General features: G+C 45.5%; 1 protein-coding gene across 2 annotated transcripts in view; it reads right to left on the bottom strand.

The window, feature by feature from the left end:
- The window catches only part of LOC115092615 (acetylserotonin O-methyltransferase-like), a 103,492-nt gene that overhangs the window by 68,941 nt on the left and 12,894 nt on the right, over nucleotides 1–21,657 (bottom strand). Inside the window, exons 2-3 of one of the 2 annotated variants that reach the window (XM_029603653.1) lie at nucleotides 16,343–16,517; nucleotides 5,009–5,138 (exon numbers count right to left, since the gene is read on the bottom strand). In XM_029603653.1, coding sequence (XP_029459513.1) covers nucleotides 5,009–5,138; nucleotides 16,343–16,517 — 305 coding nt within the window. The remainder of the gene's footprint in view (nucleotides 1–5,008; nucleotides 5,139–16,342; nucleotides 16,518–21,657) is intronic. The other variant, XM_029603652.1, reaches the window with a different exon arrangement.

The following is a 21,657-nucleotide window of genomic DNA, read 5'->3' as shown; positions in this document are numbered from 1 at the left end:
GACTGGAGATTTCACTGCACAGACCGTCCCAATAATAAGGTTCAGTCTGTTAAACTACCCACTGCTCACTGTCACTGTGCCTTGCTGTGCACTAATCTAAGGCGTGTGGTGTGCACACACACACAGCTTGCTTGTAAGCACAAAAGAGGCAGACTGGGGATTTCACTGCACAGACCGTCCCAATAATAAAGTTCAGTCTGTTAAACTACCCACTGCCCACTGAAGCCCAGTGCACAGAGAGACTGTGACTTCAATTTAAAAAAAACTCAGTTTAAAAAAGCAGGAATTTTTGTTACACCAAGAAAATAGATGAAAATATATCTCTCCCAGCCAGGCACAACACCCTAATGGTGATTGCTAGCAGCTTCTCTCCCTGACACAACGTCTCAGTCAGATCACCTAAATAAACTGCTTGAAACAAACAGAAACAGGACTAGCTGGCTGGCACTGCAGCAAAATAAAGAATAAATAGATTTTTCTTTCTCTTTAGTCTTTACTAACTACTACTAGCCTATCTCTCAGTGCAGCAACTTCTTTACACAAACCCCACCTCCCCACACCACCGCTGTAAAGTAAGTGCGTGGCTCTCCTCGTCCTGATGTATATATAGTGCTGGCTCATCAGTAAAATCCACAGAGAGCACTGAATGACAGCACGATTGGCTGCATTCAGTGCATTTCACAAAATGTCAGCACCGATACGCTGCATTCCGGTATCCATGCCAACCTGTCCGACCCTTTCCTACCGGAATGTAGGGTATGGGCGCTGCCATTTTGTGAAATCATAGCTAGCTAATGGCGGTGAAGAAAAGCACGTGCCATGGGGTGCAACAAATTAGATGGATAATTAGTTATATTCGTGGGGAGTCGCAATGCGTTTCGCCTCCCTATATATATAACGAAAAGTGTAATACACGTTGCGGGTCGCCAATATGGCGAAAACGAATGCACACCCCTAGCATTTTACTCGATCAGGGTGTAACTTCCAGGATTGCAAGTTCAAGCACCTCTGTTCAGTGTGTGCACCAATCACCTGGCCATTAAGTGTTCCCAAAAAGGGGAAGGTGGCCCCACAGCAGGCAGTTCAAAGTAATTTGAGTTTTGAAATGACCTCTATACCAATTGTAGTTTCAGGTATGTGTAGTTTGCTTAGGGGTTATCCAAAGCATGAGGCAGCTATGCTTTTAGAGGAAGGTTTTACTGTTGGATTTTGGATTCCTTCTAGTGGTAATTTGGAATAGGGGGTTCAAACTCTAGTTCGTTGCTTAGGTTGGAAGCGGCAGTATACCAGAAGCTATTGGAGGAGCTATCGTTGGGTAGAATTGCTGGTCCATTTTCAGAGTCTCTGTTTCCAAGAATGATTGTATCTTTGTGGTAGTAATTACTAAAAAGGATCCTGATAACTGTAGGCCTATTTATAATTTGTCTTTTCCTGCGGATTTCTCGGTTAATGATTTTATCCCTAGAGAAGTTTATGTGGTGCATCATACTTCCTTTGATTCTGCAGTTCAATTGGCCTGTAGGTGGGGCAGGGCTGCATTGATTGCAAAAGTGGATATTGAGTCTGCTTTCCATCTGTTCCCAGCTCACTCGGACAGTTTCCATTATTGGATTTTCAATTTCATGGGAGTTATTATTTTGACAAATGCATCCCTATGAGCTGTTCCATCTCTTGTGCTTACTTTGAGATGTTCAACAACTTTGTACATTGGGTCACTGATCACGTGGCTGGTTCCAGCAGTATAGTACATTATTTAGATGATTTTTTATTTGGGAGGCCAACAGGGTCAAATGTCTGCACTAGTATTGTTGAGTTTCTACTATGTCTCATCTTTTTGGTATCCCTATTGCGCAGGGCAAAACTGAGGCACTTGTAACCTGTCTTGCTTTTCTGGGTATCGAGTTAGACTCTGTGGCAATGGTGTCTCACTTGCCAGTGGGTAAAGTTTCAAAGCTGAAAGTTCTTGTTGCGTGTGTTTTGAAAGTCTGCCCATGGGACGTGTTTTCTACATCGCTTGTCAGCAGTAATGTTGGATGTGCAGAAGAGGCATCATCATTTTCGCATTGTTTGCCAGAACAGGGAGGATTTGGGATACCTTTTTGGTGTGTCAGTTTGGCAGAGTGAGTCACTTTCCAGGCGTGATTTGGACCTGCTTTTCGATGCCAGAGGGGAATTGGTTTTGGAGTCTGTTTCTTGGCCTGTCGAATGGGTATCAGCTTGGTCTACCAGGGATATCACCTTTTTGGAGTTATTTCCTAATGTAATGGCTATAGTGATTTGGGGTGACAGCTTGAGGAACAAAAAGGTAGTATTTTAATGAAAAATTTTGGACATTGTGCAGGTTATTAATAAATTATCAGCCAAGTATTTGTTGGTGGCTGATTTTAGAAGGGAATTTGTGTTGCGTTGTTTGCAGTTTAATTTGACAGCTTCAGCATAGCATGTTCCAGGAGTTGATAATAGAATTGATGATTCTCTTTCTAAGTGGGATCTGTTCCAGATGTTGGTGCCAGATGCGGATTCGATCACAGCGATGATCCCCAATTTCCTCTGGTGTTACAGAATCCCGAGGCATGGAAGTTATTGAGAGCATCTGTGGTGGCTTCAACGTGGGCCTCTTACAGCAGTGGTTGTAATAAAGTGTTACAATTCTTGTTTGCAAATGGTTGGTCTTGGAGAGTACCCGAAGAGTTGCTGTCAGATTATATCACATATGCTAAGAGGAGTGGTTTATCCAGGTCTTCTGTGGCAGCTCACATTTCAGGTTTGTCATTTTTTGTTAAAGCACATGGCTTGGGAAATCCATCAGATAGTTGTTTTGTTAAACATCTGCTGGCTGGTTGTTTGAGGGGTATGGCCTCTGTAACAAATGGTAGATTGCCACTTACTCACAACTTGTTGTCACAAATTTGGGATTGGCTACCAAAAAGGTGTTTTTCATTTTACGAGACTTGTTTATTTAGGGCTGCCTTTGTTTTGGCCTTTTTGGGGTCATTTAGGATTGGTGAATTGGTGAATAGGGAGGGGATAGCATAGATCACTCAGGATAAATGGCTGAGCAAGTAATCTTGGAAAGGGACAGAGTGTGATTAAAAATTCATCACTCTAAGAAGTACCACACTGGAAAAGGTACCTGGCTTGTCTTGATGGCAGTGCCAGGGTTGTTGACCTATCCGGTTGACAATGTACATACACATTTGAACATGCACCTGCCTGGTGGAGTTCTTTTCTCATTACATGCTGATTGCCAACCTCTTACCAGGTATCAGTTTGCTACGATTTTGCAGAAAGTATTAAGGGACTTGGGTTTGGGGAGTGGGAGGTATGGTATGCATTCATTTCACATTTGGGCAGAAACCTTTTATAGGTCATTGGAAATCTGGGGCTTTTGCATCCTATGTATGGAAGGATAAGCTATGAGTGATGGGAGGTTGTGTGTTGTTTGATTCTTCTCTGTAGGGAATGAGAAGCTATTACTTGGGGATGCTATGTTAATGTTCTTGTGTTTTTCAAGTAATTGCTACAGAGACAGACATGTGTGGATTGCTGGACATTCATATGTTGTATAGGCGTATCAGCATGCGTTACAATGTTCTTATGGTCCACACCTGGATCTGTCCTTACATGGTACGAGTTTGCTGGTTTGGATGGTGTGGGATGAGCTGGAATCAGCTTTTGTTGTGCATCCAGTCTTTATTGTTGAAGTGAGCGTCTCCTGAGGTGTTATTCATTTACCTTGGGGAATAGTCCTATTGGCAATTATTGGATGCAGTTAGAGTAGATCTGTCTAGTGTCTACCATGATGCTGTGGTTGCCTAATATGGTCATTTATTGGTCAGACATCATTCCAAAGCTGGCTTGCATGGAGCAGCGAATTTGGGTCATAGTCGGGCAAAATGAATCCCGGTCCTCTCATTGGCCGCGGCAGGATGGGATCTGCTGCAGCCACACCACATTGGTCTTTGGCTACAGAGGCATAGGATTCACCACAGTCAAGTGGTTCCTCTCTTTGGCCAAGATGGAGGGATCCAGCATGGCTGCGTTGGCCTATCATCAGCTGCAGCAGGATAGGCTCACCACGAACACATGGTTCCTCTCTTCGGCTGTGGTGGGATCTTCTGCAGCCATGCCTGCCTGTCTTCAGGCATGATGGGATGGGGCCCACTATGCCTATGTGATTCCTCTTTTGTCCATGGCAGGATGAGATCTGCTGTGGCCACACAGGCCTCTTTTCCATCGCTGTGGTGTTCAGGGAAACCCTCAACTGAAAGTTCCCTGGACAATCACCCAGCTTGCCCACCTCATATACTGACCCTGCTTGCATTCCAAAACATCATCAAAACCTGTGAGATGTTTATAGCTTTAGATAACTTTCTTGGGGTCCTAGGTCAAAGTTTTGAAAATGGTAAATGTCTTGGTAAATGTCAGACTCAATTTAAATTACTCTGAACTTTATGATTTGCATTTGGATCTGAAAGGTTTGGTGAATTGGATAGATGTTTGATCAAAGATGAGCCAGGCCCATTTCCTGGAACCACAGCGCTGTACATTCTGAGGCAGATAGAAGATGCCAGCAGTCTGCCCATCTATGCCTGCTACTTGAGCTTTGACCTCCTTTATCCTGTCACTAAGGTCTCTTTATATCTATCACACCTATTTTTTATTGTGGAATTTGCAGGGAAATGGGATACTGTAGGGGAGAGAGATGAGGATTTGGGGGAGTGGGGATGGAGAAGTATATTTTGAGTAGCTATGAAGTTGAATTGGGGAGAGGTGCTATAAACTCCCCTTTCCTTTATCAGAATGCACATTAGTTTCTTTTTAATGATAAGCAGGGAACTATTTCTTCTTACACTGTCCTTTATTTACTACTAACCTGTAAATCAATCTGTTTGTCTTTACTTTTTCCTAATTACAATTTCTTTTTTAAAGTAACAAAAAGCAGAAGAGATTAACCCTATTCTAAGTAAATACAACAATTCTAGGTTGCAACGTTATTGGTTCTTACCTCACAGCATCTGTTAGGTAATGCCAGCACAAATACGTGGTCTGAGAGTAGAACATCATCGTATGATACAAGGATTTGGGACTAGATTTTGTGAGATACAAACTGGAAAGCTCTGTATTCCTGTAAAATGCTGAAAAGAGATAATTGGCATGATGATCACACTGTGAAAAATGACTCTGAGTATTTATTTATTTATTTAGGCATTTTATTTGCCGTCGTTACAGAACAAGATCATAATGGCTTACAAAATCATTGTTCATAATCTTTTTAAACAATTACATTCTGAGTCAATATTCATAATCAAGGTCAAAACCAAAGCAGATGTGTGTTCTTATACCTGTTCATACGTATTCTTGGTACTATTTAGACAGCATTACACTAAGAGCCAACACTAGTGATAAGTGTTATTGACTCACAATGTAATAAGAGGTGATGACATCTAGACTAACCACACAGACACATTCTCTTACATGCATACCTCCAGGGCCTTGAGGAAACAGGCATACATCTGAGCTTGCTGGCATCCAGAATATGTTTCATTGATGAATGATAAAATGTAATTATATTCAAGACAAACCAGGAGAGGGAAAATTAATCTCCCAATCAATTATTTACTCAAATTAAAAAGTTGTTCACAGTAAGCAGAGACCGTATCATAAAATAAAAGTGCCTCCGATTTAATTCACTCTCTCTCACCCACAATGGGCCCCAGGCAGTATCAGCCTTTCTCACAGGACAAGCAGGATGTTAATCCTCACAAATGGGTGACATCATCAGGATGGAGCCCAATCACGGAAAACTTCTGTCAAAGTTTCCAGAACTTTGACTGGCCCCTACTGGGCATGCCCAGCATGGCATCAACCCTGCAGCCAGCAGGGGTCCCCCTTCAGTCTTCTTTTTTCCGCGAAGCAGTTGCCACGCGGGAAAGGAGCTCTTACCATATTCCTGAAAGGAATTTCTTCACGGACTTCTTTAACTTTAAATTCGCCTCACAGGGGTTCCCCCCTGTCTCTAAGTTTAGCCCGCAGTACTTCGGTAAGTTTTCTGCCGTTTTTAGTCTATTACCGTCGAGTTTGGCCCGTGCGGCCTGCTGGCCATCGACCGTCCCACGGCTAAATTTTTGGTCAATGGCCATGGCGTCGGGGTTCCGTCGGTGCCCAGACTGTTCGTGCACCATGTCCATCACAGACCCTCATAGTCTGTGTAATGTGTTTAGGAAGTGAGCATGATGTCCTGACTTGCACCAAATGTGCCCTTATGACACCAAAAGGTCGCAAATCCAGAATGGAGAAGATGGGACTCCTTTTCCATGCTCGCACTCTGACGCCGTCCATCGCATCGACTTCCTCGGAACCGGCACCGTCGAAGTCGCACCATCGTCAACAACCTCCCGGTGACCGTCTGCCATCGACGTCTCCACGGCCATCGACTCCCGTCCCCTCCCCCGATGATCGAGGGGATCGGAGGGAGAAGCATCGTCATCGACATCGCAAGTCTCGGACCGTCGAGGAATCGAAGTCATCAACCTCGGTACCGTCCGAGCTGCCACTGAAGAAGTCTCGACCAGAAGTGGCACCGTCCACTCCTGTCTCTGAGACACCGAGGCATCCCTCACCCAATCGGGGTTTGGGAGCCGCGATTCCACTGGTGACGGTGGTCCCTCAGGCTCAGCCTCAGCCTCCCTCTTCCGCGGAGCCGGGTCTTGTTACCCCAGGTCTCCAGGAAGAACTGGACCGGCTGGTCCAGGAGGCCATCGACAAGGCGATGCAACAGTTCCAGATTCCATTGGCACCGACTCCGGCACCGAGAGTGGAACTGGTCACCGACCCGATTTCAGCAGCGCTGGCACCGCTGCTAGCCCAGATGGAAGCACTCATGACTGCCCTTCCACCGGTGATACCTGGGTCACCGACGGCACTGATACGCTCCCCAATGGCAGTGTCATCGGGTGGAGAAATACCGTATCGAATTCCTCCTTCGGGAGTTGTGCCATCGATGCCGTGTCGTCCCTCGCCACCAATACATTACTCGGGGGCGATACGCACATCAGCGCCACCGATGCCTTTGATACGGTCTCCAGAACTGAACACAGTACTCCAGGTGAGGCCTCACCAAGGACCTGTACAAGGGAATAATCACTTCCCTTTTCTTACTCGATATTCCTCTCTCTATGCAGAATGCTGGGCTGCATAGAGAGAGGAATATCGAGTAAGAAAAGGGAAGTGATTATTCCCTTGTACAGGTCCTTGGTGAGGCCTCACCTGGAGTACTGTGTTCAGTTCTGGAGACCGTATCTACAAAAGACAAAGACAAGATGGAAGCGGTACAGAGAAGGGCGACCAGGAAGGTGGAGGATCTTCATCGGATGACGTACGAGGAGAGATTGAAGAATCTAAATATGTACACCCTGGAGGAAAGGAGGAGCAGAGGTGATATGTTACAGACTTTCAGATACTTGAAAGGTTTTAATGATCCAAAGACAACGACAAACCTTTTCCGTAGGAAAAAAATCAGCAGAACCAGGGGTCACGATTTGAAGCTACAGGGAGGAAGATTCAGAACCAACGTCAGGAAGTATTTCTTCACGGAGAGGGTGGTGGATGCCTGGAATGCCCTTCCGGAGGAAGTGGTGAAGACCAGAACTGTGAAGGACTTCAAAGGGGCGTGGGATAAACACTGTGGATCCATAAATTCAAGAGGCCGCCAATGAAGAGTGGGGGACTCGCCAGAATGATGGCTACTGCCTGGAGACAATACCCTTATTCAATAAACATATACATGGTTACTGTGACTCCAACATCACTCTAAGCTTCAACAGCAAGAGGAAATATGGAAAAAAGGATTTGCACTCACAAAGAGGGGAGTAGCTGGCTTGTTACGGCGGTTACTACCCCAAACCAAATAAGCCTGATACTTCACTTTCAATGCATACCCAGCATAGTTCTCTGCTTCAACGGCAGGGCTGAAGAAAAACTGATACTTCACACATCCAGCAGAGCTCTCTGCTTCAACGGCAGGGGAGAAGAAAAAAGGGTTCACACTCACAAAGCGGGGAGTAGCTGGCTTGTTACGGCGGTTACTACCCCAAACCAAATGTGCCTGATACTTCACTTTCGATGCATATCCAGCATGGCTCTCTGCTTCAACGGCATGGGAGAAAGACTGATACATCACGCATTTCCAGCATAGCCCTCTGCTTCAACGGCAGGGGAAAAGAAAAACAACCAATAAGGGCTGTATAACATAGTCTGGGTAAAACAAATAAGCATGGGTGTGGCTTGCTTATTGCGGCGGTTACTACCCCTACTACCCCTAACTGGTCAAGCTGGACATTTCACTTGGATGCAGCTCCATCGCTGCTTTCTACATTGGTGGTGGGGGTGGAAGGGAAATAGAACCAAGAGCTAAGAGAAACAGATAAGTATGAGAGAAAAAATGTGTGAGGCTTGCTGGGCAGACTGGATGGGCTGTTTGGTCTTCTTCTGCCGTCATTTCTATGTTTCTATGTTTCTATGTTTCTATGCCGGCACCGATGCCTCCGAAGGTATTTTCGATGCCCCCAGTGATCCCTTCGAGTTTCTCGGAGCCTCAACCGGGGCCTTCGGGTATCCAACCCCCTCGTGGTCCTACAGGTCAGTTGCCTGATCCTTATGACACCTGGGGTGATGATACCTCCACAGACACCGATGATTTACTTTCACCACCCTCTCCTGCTGAAAGCAGAAAGCGTTCTCCCCCAGAGGACCTCTCTTTCATCAATTTTGGGAAGGAAATGTCGGAATTGGTCCCTTTTCAGCTTCAGTCGGAGCAAGATGACAGGCACCAGATGATGGAGCTACTCCAATTTCTGGATGCTCCTAAAGTCATCACTTCTATTCCAATTCATCAGGTTTTTCTGGACCTTCTGAGGAAGCATTGGGAAACTCCTGGATCTGTTGCTCCAGTAAACAAAAAAGCTACTTACCTTGTACAGTCAGCACCTGGCTTTCAGAAACCTCAACTAGACCACCACTCTGTAGTGGTAGAGTCAGCTCAAAAGAAAGCTAAAAGGATGAAGCCATACTCCTCTATACCTCCTACTAAGGAAAACAAGTTCCTAGATAGTATAGGTAGGAAAGTATACCAAGGGGCCATGCTCATTTCCAGGATAGCTTCCTAACAGCTTTACATGACCCAATACAATAGGGTCATTTTCAAACAGATACAGGAATTCTCAGATACCCTACCAGAACAATTCCAACAACAACTTCAAGCCCTAGTGGCTAAGGGCTTTGAAGCTGGGAAGCATGAGATAAGAACAGCTTATGACATCTGTTGCGATCCTGCCCGTGAGGAGCGTGGGCAGGGCTCTTACCTTCTCGCAGCCAGTCGGGCTGCTGACGCTGCTGCTTCTCTCTCCCTGAATCAGCTGGGGCCGTCCCCGCAGCTGTTGCCATGCGGTCGGCTCCTCTGCTCCTGTTTCTGCCTTCCCCCGACATGCTGCTGTGATCCCGGGACCTTCAGCCAGCAGGGAGGCTGTCCCTGCCAGTGCCTGCTTCAGCCCGGGTCCTCACCCAGCCGGGAGCCGTCCCTGCCGGTGCCTGCAGCCTCTCACAGCTCCCTGCAGCCAGCACTTCTCTCTTCAGCCTTGCAGCGTGGAGCAGTGCCTGCAGCCTGCTACAGCCCCCTGCTTCCCCTGCAGCCAGCCTTACCTCTCTCTGCTTCTTCCTGCTTCAGTTCTTGCGGCTGGGAGCTACTCCAGTGACCTGCCTTCACACAGCTCCAGTCCAGGGCTGCTCCACGGCTTCCTTGGGCCCTCCACGTGGCTGAGGACGCCACCAGCTTCCAGCTCTTCTCTCCAGCTTCCTAGGGTGCGGGCGTGCGCCTCTCTGCTCCTCTTCAAGGGCCAGCCAGGTGTGGCCCCCTGCTGACCCCTCCCTGGGCGTTGTCCACCTCAGCTCTACTAAAGGGCTCAGCGTTCAGTCTGTCTTTGCCTTCACAAGGAGTTGGTCACTCCTGAGTTCCTTTGCTCCAGGAAGTCGTCCATGTTCCAGCACTTCTGCAAGGTCCTGTGTTTCTTGTTACCTGTTGGAGCTCCTCATCCAGTCCTGATGTCTGCCTGCTGTTCCAGTCCCAAGGTCTGTCTCTTGATCCAGTACTTATGTTCCAGTCCTGATGTTACCTGCTGTTCCAGATATCCATGTTCCAGCCTGAGGTGTGTCTCCTGATCCGGTATCCGTGTTCCAGTCCTGATGTTACCTGCTGTTCCAGATGTCCTTCTTCCAGCCCTGAGGTCTGTCTTAATCCTTGTTCCTGATCCTGATGGTTTAACCTGCCTTGAGCTGCCAGGAGTGCAGCGTATCTGCCTTGAGCTGTCAGGAGTGCAGCAAACCTTGCCTTGAGCTGCCAGGAGTGCAGCAACCTGCTTCTTCCCTGTGCTCTCTCGCTCTCAGCGTGGTTCGCGACCAGCCTTCCTGGGCTGAGTAGGGCACACATGGGACAGGGTGGTCCGCGACTCAGTCCCGCGGGTGGTCTGAGTAGGGTGCCCTGAGGGACAGTGCCCATGTCTTCCTTCAGCCCTCGTTCCTGAGTCCACCTCTGTGCATCCAGTACCTCGTCCTGAGTCCACGTCTGTTCCTGAGTCCACCTCTGTGCATCCAGTACCTCGTCCTGAGTCCACGTCTGCTCCTGAGTCCACCTCTGTGCATCCAGTACCTCGTCCTGAGTCCACCTCTGTGCCTAAGTCCACGTCTATGCATCCTGCACCTTGTTCCTGAGTCCACATCTATGCCTGAGTCTACGTTGAGTCTCGTCTGAATCCATGTTCCAGTCTTCGCTGCCCTGGCCTCCATCTGGCCTGCCGCTTCGTGCCGTACCCTGCGGCAGGTCCGAAAGGGCTGGGAATGGTCGGAGGACTGTTCACAAGACCAACATTGCGTTGTTGGGTCTTCCGAAGCTTGCAGGTCCAGTCATCACTCCAGCCTTGCTCCCGTCCAGCCCATGCTCGGGCATGCCACACCTCCCGCGGCACCTCTTCAGAGTTCCTCTGGGGTCATCTCCCAGGAGTGGGATCGCTCTCCTAGTGCTCCACAACAACATCTCTGATGCTTCTACTAGGGTGTCTGCTGCGGCCATCTCGGCAAGACACTGGGCTTGGCTTAAGTCTCCTGACCTCCACCCAGAAGTTCAGGACAGGCTCTCTGACCTGCCCTGTTTAGGGGATAATTTATTTGGTGAGCAAATTCAGCAAATAGTTGCTGAATTAAAGGATCATCATGAGACCCTCAAACAGCTCTCATCGATTCCTTCTTACTTCTCTTCTAAACAACCATTTAAGAAGAACCCTAAAAAGTCTTTCTTCCATCCACGGAAGTACTATCCCCCACAAGCTAAATCTAGGTCAACGAGGCCTTACCAAAAACCTCAGCCTCGCCAACCTCTGAAACAAAAACCCGCAGCAGCTCTGCAACCAGGTCCTGCGTCGGGGTTTTGACTTTCACTTAGAGAGCAGATGCCTAATCCCTCTACCAAGCATACTAGTAGGAGGTCGATTAAGCCACTTTGCAGCAGAATGGCGTCACATCACCACAGATCAGTGGGTGCTAGCCATAATCGCACGTGGTTACCACCTAAACTTCCTAACTCTTCCTTTGAACTCTCCACCTCTGCAAGCGTGGAGACTTGCCGACCACTCTCTTCTCCTAGAGCAGGAAGTTTCCTTTCTCCAATCAAACGCTATAGAACCCGTTCCTCTCTTACAACAGGGACTAGGGTTCTATTCCAGGTACTTTCTGATCCCAAAAAAGTCAGGAGGACTTCGACCAATCCTGGACTTACGGGCCCTCAACAAGTACCTTCACAGAGAGAAGTTCAAGATGGTAACCCTGGGCTCGCTTCTCCCTCTGCTTCAAAGAGAGGACTGGCTCTGCTCTCTAGATCTGAAAGACGCTTATACCCACATTGTGATAGCTCCAGCTCATCGCAAATACCTCCTGTTTCTCGTAGGCCAAAAACACTATCAATACCGAGTGCTCCCATTCGGCCTAGCATCCACACCACGAGTTTTCACCAAATGTCTCGTGGTGGTTGCAGCATTTCTAAGGAAGGAAGGTGTCCACATCTACCCTTACTTGGACGATTGGTTAATCAGGGCCCCAACCCAGCAAATCGCTCGGTCCTCCCTGACCCTGACTATTCAAACTCTGATTTCTCTAGGGTTTCTTGTCAATTACGAGAAATCCTACTTAGTCCCATCTCAAACCTTATCCTTCATTGGGGCAGACTTGGATACCTTACAGGCAAAAGCCTTCGTTCCTCATCAACGACTACAAACCCTTGTATCCCTAGCTTGCCAGTTGCTGTCTCAACGCACAGCAACAGCTCGTCAATTCCTTATTCTGCTGGGACACATGGCTTCAGTTTATGTGACTCCAATATCCCGTCTGGCCATGAGAGTCATGCAATGGACCTTGAAATCACAATGGATTAAAGCGACTCAGCCTCTGTCAACCATTGTCCGCATCACAGATGCACTCCGTCTATCTCTTGCCTGGTGGAAAAATCAATCAAACCTCCTACAAGGCTTGCCCTTTCACCCACCAGATCCTCAAATGATTCTCACCACCGACGCTTCCAACGTCGGCTGGGGAGCCCATGTAAACAGCCTACAAACTCAAGGATTCTGGTCTCCAGAGGAAGCAAAACACCAGATAAATTTCCTGGAGCTTCGAGCAATCCGATATGCTCTCAGAGCCTTTCAAGATTGCCTATCACATCACATCATCTTGATTCAGATGGACAACCAGGTGGCCATGTGGTACATCAACAAACAGGGAGGCACAGGCTCCTTCCTTCTCTGTCAGGAAGCTGCGCAGATTTGGGCGGAAGCCCTCTCCTGGTCGATGTACCTCAGGGCCACCTACTTGCCGGGGGTGGACAATGTCTTGGCAGACAAACTGAGTCCTGTCTTCCAACCACACGAATGGTCGCTCAATCCATTAGTAGCGACATCTCTATTCCAGCAATGGGGTTATCCCCACATAGACCTCTTTGCGTCCCCTCAGAAACACAAAGTGGACAATTACTGCTCTCTCATTCACAGCCATCACTCTCGGCCCAGAGATGCATGCTCCCTAATGTGGACAACCGGTCTGCTGTATGCATTCCCTCCACTTCCTCTTCTGTCGAGAACTCTCGTGAAGCTATGTCAGGACAAGGGAAGCATGATCCTGATAGCACCACCCTGGCCACGTCAAGTGTGGTTTCCCATACTCCAGGATCTCTCCATCCGCAGGCACATTCCCTTGGGAACGGACCCGCATCTGATCACTCAAAACGACGGATGCCTCCTCCATCCCAACCTCCAAGCCTTGTCCCTGATGGCATGGATGTTGAAAGGTTAATCCTTCAACCACTTAACCTTTTGGATTCAGTTTCTTGTGTCCTGATCGCTTCACGAAAGCCTTCCACAAGAAAATCCTATTCATATAAATGGAAAAGGTACACATCATGGTGCACTTCTCAGGCCCTTGATCCCTTTTCCTGTCCAATCCCTAAATTCTTGGACTATCTTTGGTATCTATCAGAATCAGGTCTAAAGACCTCTTTCATCAGAATGCATGTCAGTGCGGTAGCCGCTTTCCATAAAGGAATCGGGGATGTCCCGATTTCGGTACAACCCCTTGTCACAAGGTTTCTTAAAGGCTTGCTCCACATCAAGCCACCTTTATGGCCTCCGGCCCCTTTTTGGGACCTTAATATGGTTCTCGGTCGACTTATGAAACCGCCTTTCGAACCTCTTCACTTCTGTGACCTAAAATACCTCACATGGAAAGTGTTATTCCTTTTAGCTGTCACTTCTGCTCGCAGGGTTAGTGAGTTACAGGCCCTAGTTACCTATCCACCTTACACTAAACTCCTGCAGGACCGGGCAGTACTCCGCACTCACCCTAAGTTTTTACCTAAGGTAGTTTCAGAATTTCACATTAATCAATCCATCATACTACCTATTTTCTTTCCCAGGCCCCACTCCAACTCTGGGGAACAGACTCTGCATACCCTCGACTGTAAACAGGCTCTAGCATTTTATCTAGACCATACAGTTGCCCACAGGAAGAGCACTCAATTATTCGTCTCTTTCCATCCCAACAAGTTAGGGCAACCTGTGGGTAAGCAGGCTCTTTCCTCCTGGTTGGCGGACTGCATCTCTTTTTGCTATCAGCAAGCTGGCATTCCTTTCCAAGACCGTGTTAAAGCACATTCTGTGAGGGCCATGGCAACTTCAGTAGCACACCTTTGCTCGGTGCCACTTCCTGACATCTGCAGGGCTGCTACCTGGAGTTCTCTCCATACATTTGAAGCCCACTACTGCTTGGACAAAGCCGGAAGACAGGATTCCATCTTCGGCCAATCTGTCTTGCGTAACCTTTTTCCAACATGACGTACCAACACCCTTCCGCCTGCCCGGTGGGGTGCGGATGTCCTTCCCAAATTCCAACCACAGTTGTTGTGCCTGTTGCACGCCGTTAGGTACATTTGGTGCACGTTCAGACATCCTCAGCTCGGTACTCACCCATTTGTGAGGACTACCATCCTGCTTGTCCTGTGAGAAAGCAAATGTTGCTTACCTGATGTAACAGGTGTTCTCACAGGACAGCAGGATGTTAGTCCTCACGAAACCCGCCCGACACCCCGTGGTGTTGGGTTCGTTTTCTTATTTTATTTTTCAGCACTGCCTGTAGCTTTGAAACAAGACTGAAAGGGGACCCCTGCTGGCTGCAGGGTTGGTGCCATGCTCTGGCACTTCCAGGTTAAAGCACCTTAAGCTTTAACCCATATTCTTTATTGTATTATGTTACAATTACTTCCTGCCTTTACCTTCTTCCAGCTAGTTAAGCTTCCAAGTTTTTACTCCTGTTTAAATGTAACTTTGCCTTATTCACCTCTATTGTTAATTACTTTAGTTATTGCTTCAGTTATACCCTTGTTCTATGTAAACCGATCCGATATGGTTATTACTATGAAGGTCGGTATAAAAAAGTGTTAAATAAATAAATAAATAAAATGCTGGGCATGCCCAATAGGGGCCAGTCAAAGTTCTGGAAACTTTGACAGAAGTTTTCCGTGATTGGGCTCCATCCTGATGATGTCACCCATTTGTGAGGACTAACATCCTGCTGTCCTGTGAGAACACCTGTTACATCAGGTAAGCAACATTTGCTTTATGGCACTATGAATTGTAATCATGTACCGTCTCACTTATACCATGTTAATTTATAATTTGTATTTTATTTATTTTATTTCATTTTATCTTTGTCCCTAGAAAAACTCTAATTTATTTTTATTTTTATAAAAGGGTAATATTTTATTTTATTTTATAAACCACTCATGATTACAATTCATAGTGCCATAAAGGCTGATACTGCCTGGGGCCCATTGCGGGGGAGAGACAGTGGATTAAATCGGAGGCACTTTTATTTTATGATACCGTCTCTGCTTACTGTGAAAAACTTTTTAATTTGAGTAAATAATTGATTGGAGATTTATTTTCCCTCTCCTGGTAGGTCTTGAATATAAATATTTGGAGAGGAGTTGGCTTCTGTGTTTGTGATTTATGTATCATGATAAAATGTAATTACATAAAGAATTTTGAAAATTGGTTATAGCCAAGAAAAAATAAATTATGCTTCCTTTTCTTCCATTTAATTTACAATCTCTATCTTCATAAAATCACACAAAGCTACAAAGTAACCTATAAGACAGATTCATCCAGATCTATATTTTTTTGAAACAATACTAATCTCTTGCAAACACACGATACATATAAAGTGCTTAATAGTACTAATAGTAAGGACAGCCTACTAGCTAATTGGCATCTAGGAATAACCATGAGGCACCACGTCTCAGACATCACCTACTACAGTACTCTATTTGGCACATTAAAAAGGACTTGAGCAGACTACCTGAAATATGTAGCTTGTATTCTCAGACAATAATTGTCTGGTTGTTATATTTTGTGCATCTATAAATCAATAATTAACTCACACATTACCTTAAATCTATTTTTATCTGCTAAGTTCTAATACTACAGCTCACAAGTTCATAGTTCTTTTTTTTTTTTTTTGCAATTATTTTTTTCAGGCATGCTAACAGCTGATAATTTCTTCACATCAATCAGGAGTATGCTTTGTTTGTTGAACTGAGCTTTAACAATGCAGTTTTATTATTATTTTTAACATGAAAATATGGTTTGAGAATAAAAAGAGAGGCAGTGAGGCCATTAAACCCACATTCAGAGAAAACAAATTAGTACATTAGGAATCTTCGTAAAGAGTGACCTAGATCCTTATGCATCACCTTCTTCATTTTTCAGGTCGGCCTCCAGTAATTTCAGACCCACACAGGCACTAAGTAATCTCTCCATTCCATCAATGCTGCTGCCCAAATGCTGAGCAATGACAGCTGAAGAAAGAGGCACCTCCGACTCCAGTAACAGATCAAACACTCCCAGCTCCCAGGCGGTAAACATAGTCTAGAAGAGGAAACCATGCAGGGCAATGATAGCATATCAACACTTTCTACAGTATCCAGGAAATGTTTTCTCACTGCGATTGTTTCAATTGGCTCTCTTGCTCATGTATTTTTAATAATGTTTCCATTTCAGCCAAGGGCAAACAGCTAACCCCCAAAATCTGCCCAAAATCATGTAGTTCTTGCCAGAGTAACAACCTTTAGCTCTTGATTGTCCAGATCTATCCTTCACTTTTATACAGTGGAGGTCATTTTCAAAGAAGTTACATGCATAAATATAACATTCTATCGTAGCAAATTTCAAAAGCCATTTACTCAAGCAAAGTGCATTTTTACATGTAAAACCCAGTTTTAAGTCTGTAAATGCTTTTGAAAATCAGATCCAGTATATACAATAAGGTATAACAGAGCCTCTAACACCCACTCTTCAAGACTTCATAATTCCTGAGCTGTGTAATGGCCAAATATCTGCTTAAATTTGTAGCTAGTGCTCTATTATAGAAACATAGAAACATAGAAATGACGGCAGAAGAAGACCAAACGGCCCATCCAGTCTGCCCAGCAAGCCACGCAGTTTATCCATTTCCCCCCCCCCCCCTTTTTCTCCCTCCCACCCGTCACTATTGGCTTTCAGCACCCTCCGGCCCCAACTCCCTTCCACCCCTCCACCAATGCAGAGAGCAGCGCCATATCTGCATCCCAGTGAACATCCAGCTCAATCAGGGGTAGCAACCGCCGCAACAAGCAGGCCACACCCCTGCCCCATACTCTTACCCACCCCTGCTTTGTTTGTTTGTTTTTTGTTTTTTGTTGGGTTTTTTTTTGAGATGGCAGCCCTCCATCCCTCCGCTCATTGAAGGCGGAACACCAACCACTGGCCACTGGCATCCCGCTTCGTGAATGCCTCTGTGGCTACTGCTGCTCCGTGCAGTGTTTTGCTGCCTGAAGGTGGAACACCAACTATTGGCCACTGGCAACCCGCTCCGTGGGAGCGGGTTGCCAGTGGGATGATAAGGGGAATGGAACAGCTCCCCTATGTGGAAAGACTAAAGAGGTTAGGACTTTTCAGCTTGGAGAAGAGATGGCTGAGGGGGGATATGATAGAGATGTTTAAAATCATGAGAGGTCTAGAACGGGTAGATGTGAATCGGTTATTTACTCTTTCAGATAATAGAAAGACTAGGGGGCACTCCATGAAGTTAGCATGTGGCACATTTAAAACTAATCGGAGAAAGTTCTTTTTTACTCAACGCACAATTAAACTCTGGAATTTGTTGCCAGAGGATGTGGTTAGTGCAGTTAGTATAACTGTGTTTAAAAAAGGATTGGATAAGTTCTTGGAGGAGAAGTCCATTACCTGCTATTAATTAAGTTGACTTAGAAAATAGCCACTGCCATTAGCAATGGTAACATGGAATAGACTTAGTTTTTGGGTACTTGTCAGGTTCTTATGGCCTGGATTACCCACTGTTGGAAACAGGATGCTGGGCTTGATGGACCCTTGGTCTGACCCAGTATGGCATTTTCTTATGTTCTTATGTTCTTACTCTTAGCCCACCGAGTTTTTCATTCCTGAATCATTAACATTGCATTAGATTTCTAAGACTTATAAAAGATATTTAGGTAACTCCTTCTATTTTTAGTTCTTTCTTCAGTCTTATGTAATATTTAGTTATTTTAATAATTGCTGAGTTACTTTCTATCACTGTATTCTAGCTGCAGTCACTCACTTCTCTTTCCACTGCATCTCCTCATCTATCTGCACCAGTAACAAGCGTTGCAGAATAATTACTATGATAAATCTTCATTTCTCTTGTTCAAAATAATATCACTAAAATAATCACAGATCCGTGCTTCACATTTTTGCTATTCTTACTTTACAAACTGGAAAACCATTCCTGGACTCAAGTAGTTTCTTGGGATAGTCAAGGTCTTCTGAGGAGCCCATGTCTCTGTGACAGTCTGCAATAAATCTGATTTCATTACCCATATAAGCTGTTTTTGTACATGGAAGCTGATTACTCTGGGATAATAATTTTAGCTCTGCAACTACAACATAAACCAAAATGTTTACAAGTGTATATACATAGTGGTCAATGTTTAAACTCATTTACAAGTTATCTAACTCAAATGTTTATCTATAGTTCCAAGATATCCAAGTTATCCATTAATGCTGAGATGTTTTTGTCCTGGTACTAACCTTTGAAGACTTGCAAAATCAGTGAACATGATCATAGTGGACAAGACAAGCTCAGGACTCATGAACAAGGAACACTGAACATAGAGGCCCGAAAGCTAACTAGGCAAGGCAAATAAGTAAGAGACCCCGAAGGGCAAGATCAGAGCAAGTGAAAGGCTTAGGGAGGCCACAGAGCAAGGCAAAGGTCAGAAGGCCAAAGGCCACAAGGCAAGGTGATGGTTAGAAGGCCTGGAGACCAAGAGGCAAAGCAAGGTTAGGCAAAGGTAAGAAGACTCAGAGGCCATGAGGCAACAGGGCAAGGAGCCAAGGCAGACTCAATGTGACGGCATCAAAACAGGGAACAGAAAGCCTTCTTGCACAGCTGTAAGAATTCAGACATGTTAAATATATTCCTCTAATTGCAAGCCTCTGTGTTGTGCAATCACTGATTTCTGGCCTACCTCTTGTAGCTAACACTGCAACAAGCTGAAAGCATAGCTTGGCTAATCACGACAATTTCTCCCTTGTGTTAGATCTCAGAAGTGGGTCAAGACCTTCCATAGCAAGTTCATCTAATTTTTCTAATTTATCTAATTCTTTATCTGAGGAATGAAGGTAGCAGGTGGTGCTGTGGGCAACTCAAAAATCTTTAGAGCCATAATAGTAGATGCAGTGGACAGATTTCTTCTTGTGCGGTAAAAAATAAAGGGACAATTTTAAATGTTACGCGCACGGGGTACATTTGTGTGCGCTACCTGGCGCACACAAATGTACACCCGATTTTATAACATGCGTGCGCTGCTGCGCATGTTATAAAATCAGGGGTCGGCGCACGCAAGGGGGTGCACACTTGTGCACCTTGCGCGTGCTGAGCCCAAGAGGAGCCCCGATGGCTTTCCCCGTTCCCTCCAAGGCCGCTCCAAAATTGGAGCGGCCTTGGAGGGAACTTTTTTTTAGCTCCCCCCACCTTTCTTTCTCTTCCCCTATAAAACCCACCCCCGAGCCCTAACTAAATCCCCCCCTACCTTATTTCACTGAGTTACGCCTGCCTCTGGCACACCAACCCCTGGCACAGGCTGCTGTGCCGGAGGATTCAGGACCGCCCCGGGACCTCCCCCGGACTGCCGCCAAGCCCCCGGCCCCACCCCTGGACCACACATTTTTGAAAGCCCCAGGACATACACGTGTCCCGGGGCTTGCATGCGCCACCAAGCCTATGTAAAATAGGCTCGGCACACGCAGGGATAGGTTTTCGGGGGTTACACGCATATCTTACGCGCGTAACCCTTTGAAAATCTACCCCAAATTGTTCACACTTGCCAAAAAGTAATATGTCCATTAGAAAGGCTATTATTACTAACATCCAACCTACCACTTGCTTGCCTAACCCCCCATACCATGATCTTATTCCCAAGACGTCCATTTTTCCATTTCATTTTGCAAACCATTGGCTTGGTGAGCCAAATCATTCAATTTTCCCTGATTGATCAACATATGCACGACAAGAAACATGTATTACTAAACACATCCCTCCCTTTTCTGCTAAAACAAATTTCCAATGCTATGTGATTATTCACTACAACTCCAGCCAAAGAAGATATCTCCCCTAGTACTTCTGATAAGGCTGCACTACTTTCATGGGCCTTCTTTTCCACTATAGAGGACAAATTCATAAAGACAGTTTTGGAGATCATACACACCTACTCCTGGAAAAAGAATTTCCATAAAAGTCTTAAAAGCGCATTGTACCTGTCTAGAGGGCTGGATATTTGGGTGGTAATTCTTAGAAATCTGTCTGCTCAAATTGGGAAAATGATGAACAGAGAAATTGGGAATTGTATACCCAGGGATATTCTCTCACTAGTATTGCCATATTACATTTTAAAAGCACTTTTCCCATTCATATAAAATATTCCTGGAGCACTAATCCCAGCATGGCTCTTTGTGTTGCTTGGACGAATAGGAGGATACACAGTCCATTCATACTTATGTGTAGGGAATGTAAATTTGTTATAGCATTGTGGGCAAATAAGGAGGTGCATAAGTTGTAAAAGGGGCATTAGATGCAAATGTTCAGCAGGGGTAAAACTACATGTCGCCACAGTTGTATTTGATAAAGTTAAATTGTTCCCAAAAGGTCCACATTGACTATAAGTGTCCTTATATGAGTATACCTTCAGAAAAGTATCATTGAAATATATGTTTACTGGCAAAACAATCCACTATTTTTAATTACCAATGTGCATGAACCATTAGATTGCCACCCAGGAAGAACCACATAAGCATCATTTGCAAAAGCCATTACAGTTTCGTGGCAATGGGGAAAATCATCATCAGTATCATAAGGCACAGATTGATTGATTTTCCAGTATCTATTGATGACTCCATTCAGCAAACATTGCAGGAGCTATCAGCTCAATGGTGTCTATTCCTTTTGGTGGAGCAATTTTACCTGCATATGTCAGCACCTGAGTGATGCTAGGATAACGTAAGATTTGCTGGCACTGCCTGAAAAACTGAAGAAGCTAAGAACGCCTCAGCTGAAGATGGAATTCTTGAACAAATCCAACTGTCTATAAGGTTGAAATTGCTTTGGGGGCCCTTGGTGATCCATATATAGCCATTCTTATCAGAAAGCATAAATGACATGATCATTAAGAAACACAGCCATGCCAGATACATGTTGGTCTTTTTTCCACACATTGCAGCAAGAACTCTTGGATCAACACACTCAGATATTGAGGGAACCTGCCGGGCCATCCCTTTTCTAGTACTCCTCGAGTATATGTCTTACTTTAGTCATTTGATGCTGGCCTTATAGGACTTGTGGCAAACTCAGTCTCATCAATATGAATAACTTGCACTGTGTATTAAGCTTTCTTATAGTGACTGGCATGGACCCAGTGATCTAGTCCTTTTAGTTTTAGTGTGGAATGACTTATCAACAGTATTATTATTATTA

The sequence above is a fragment of the Rhinatrema bivittatum genome, chromosome 5 (genome assembly GCF_901001135.1).
Source record: "Rhinatrema bivittatum chromosome 5, aRhiBiv1.1, whole genome shotgun sequence".
Classification (NCBI taxonomy): domain Eukaryota; kingdom Metazoa; phylum Chordata; class Amphibia; order Gymnophiona; family Rhinatrematidae; genus Rhinatrema; species Rhinatrema bivittatum.
Note: the sequence above shows the minus strand (reverse complement) of the source record. Positions and strands in the feature narration are given on the sequence as shown.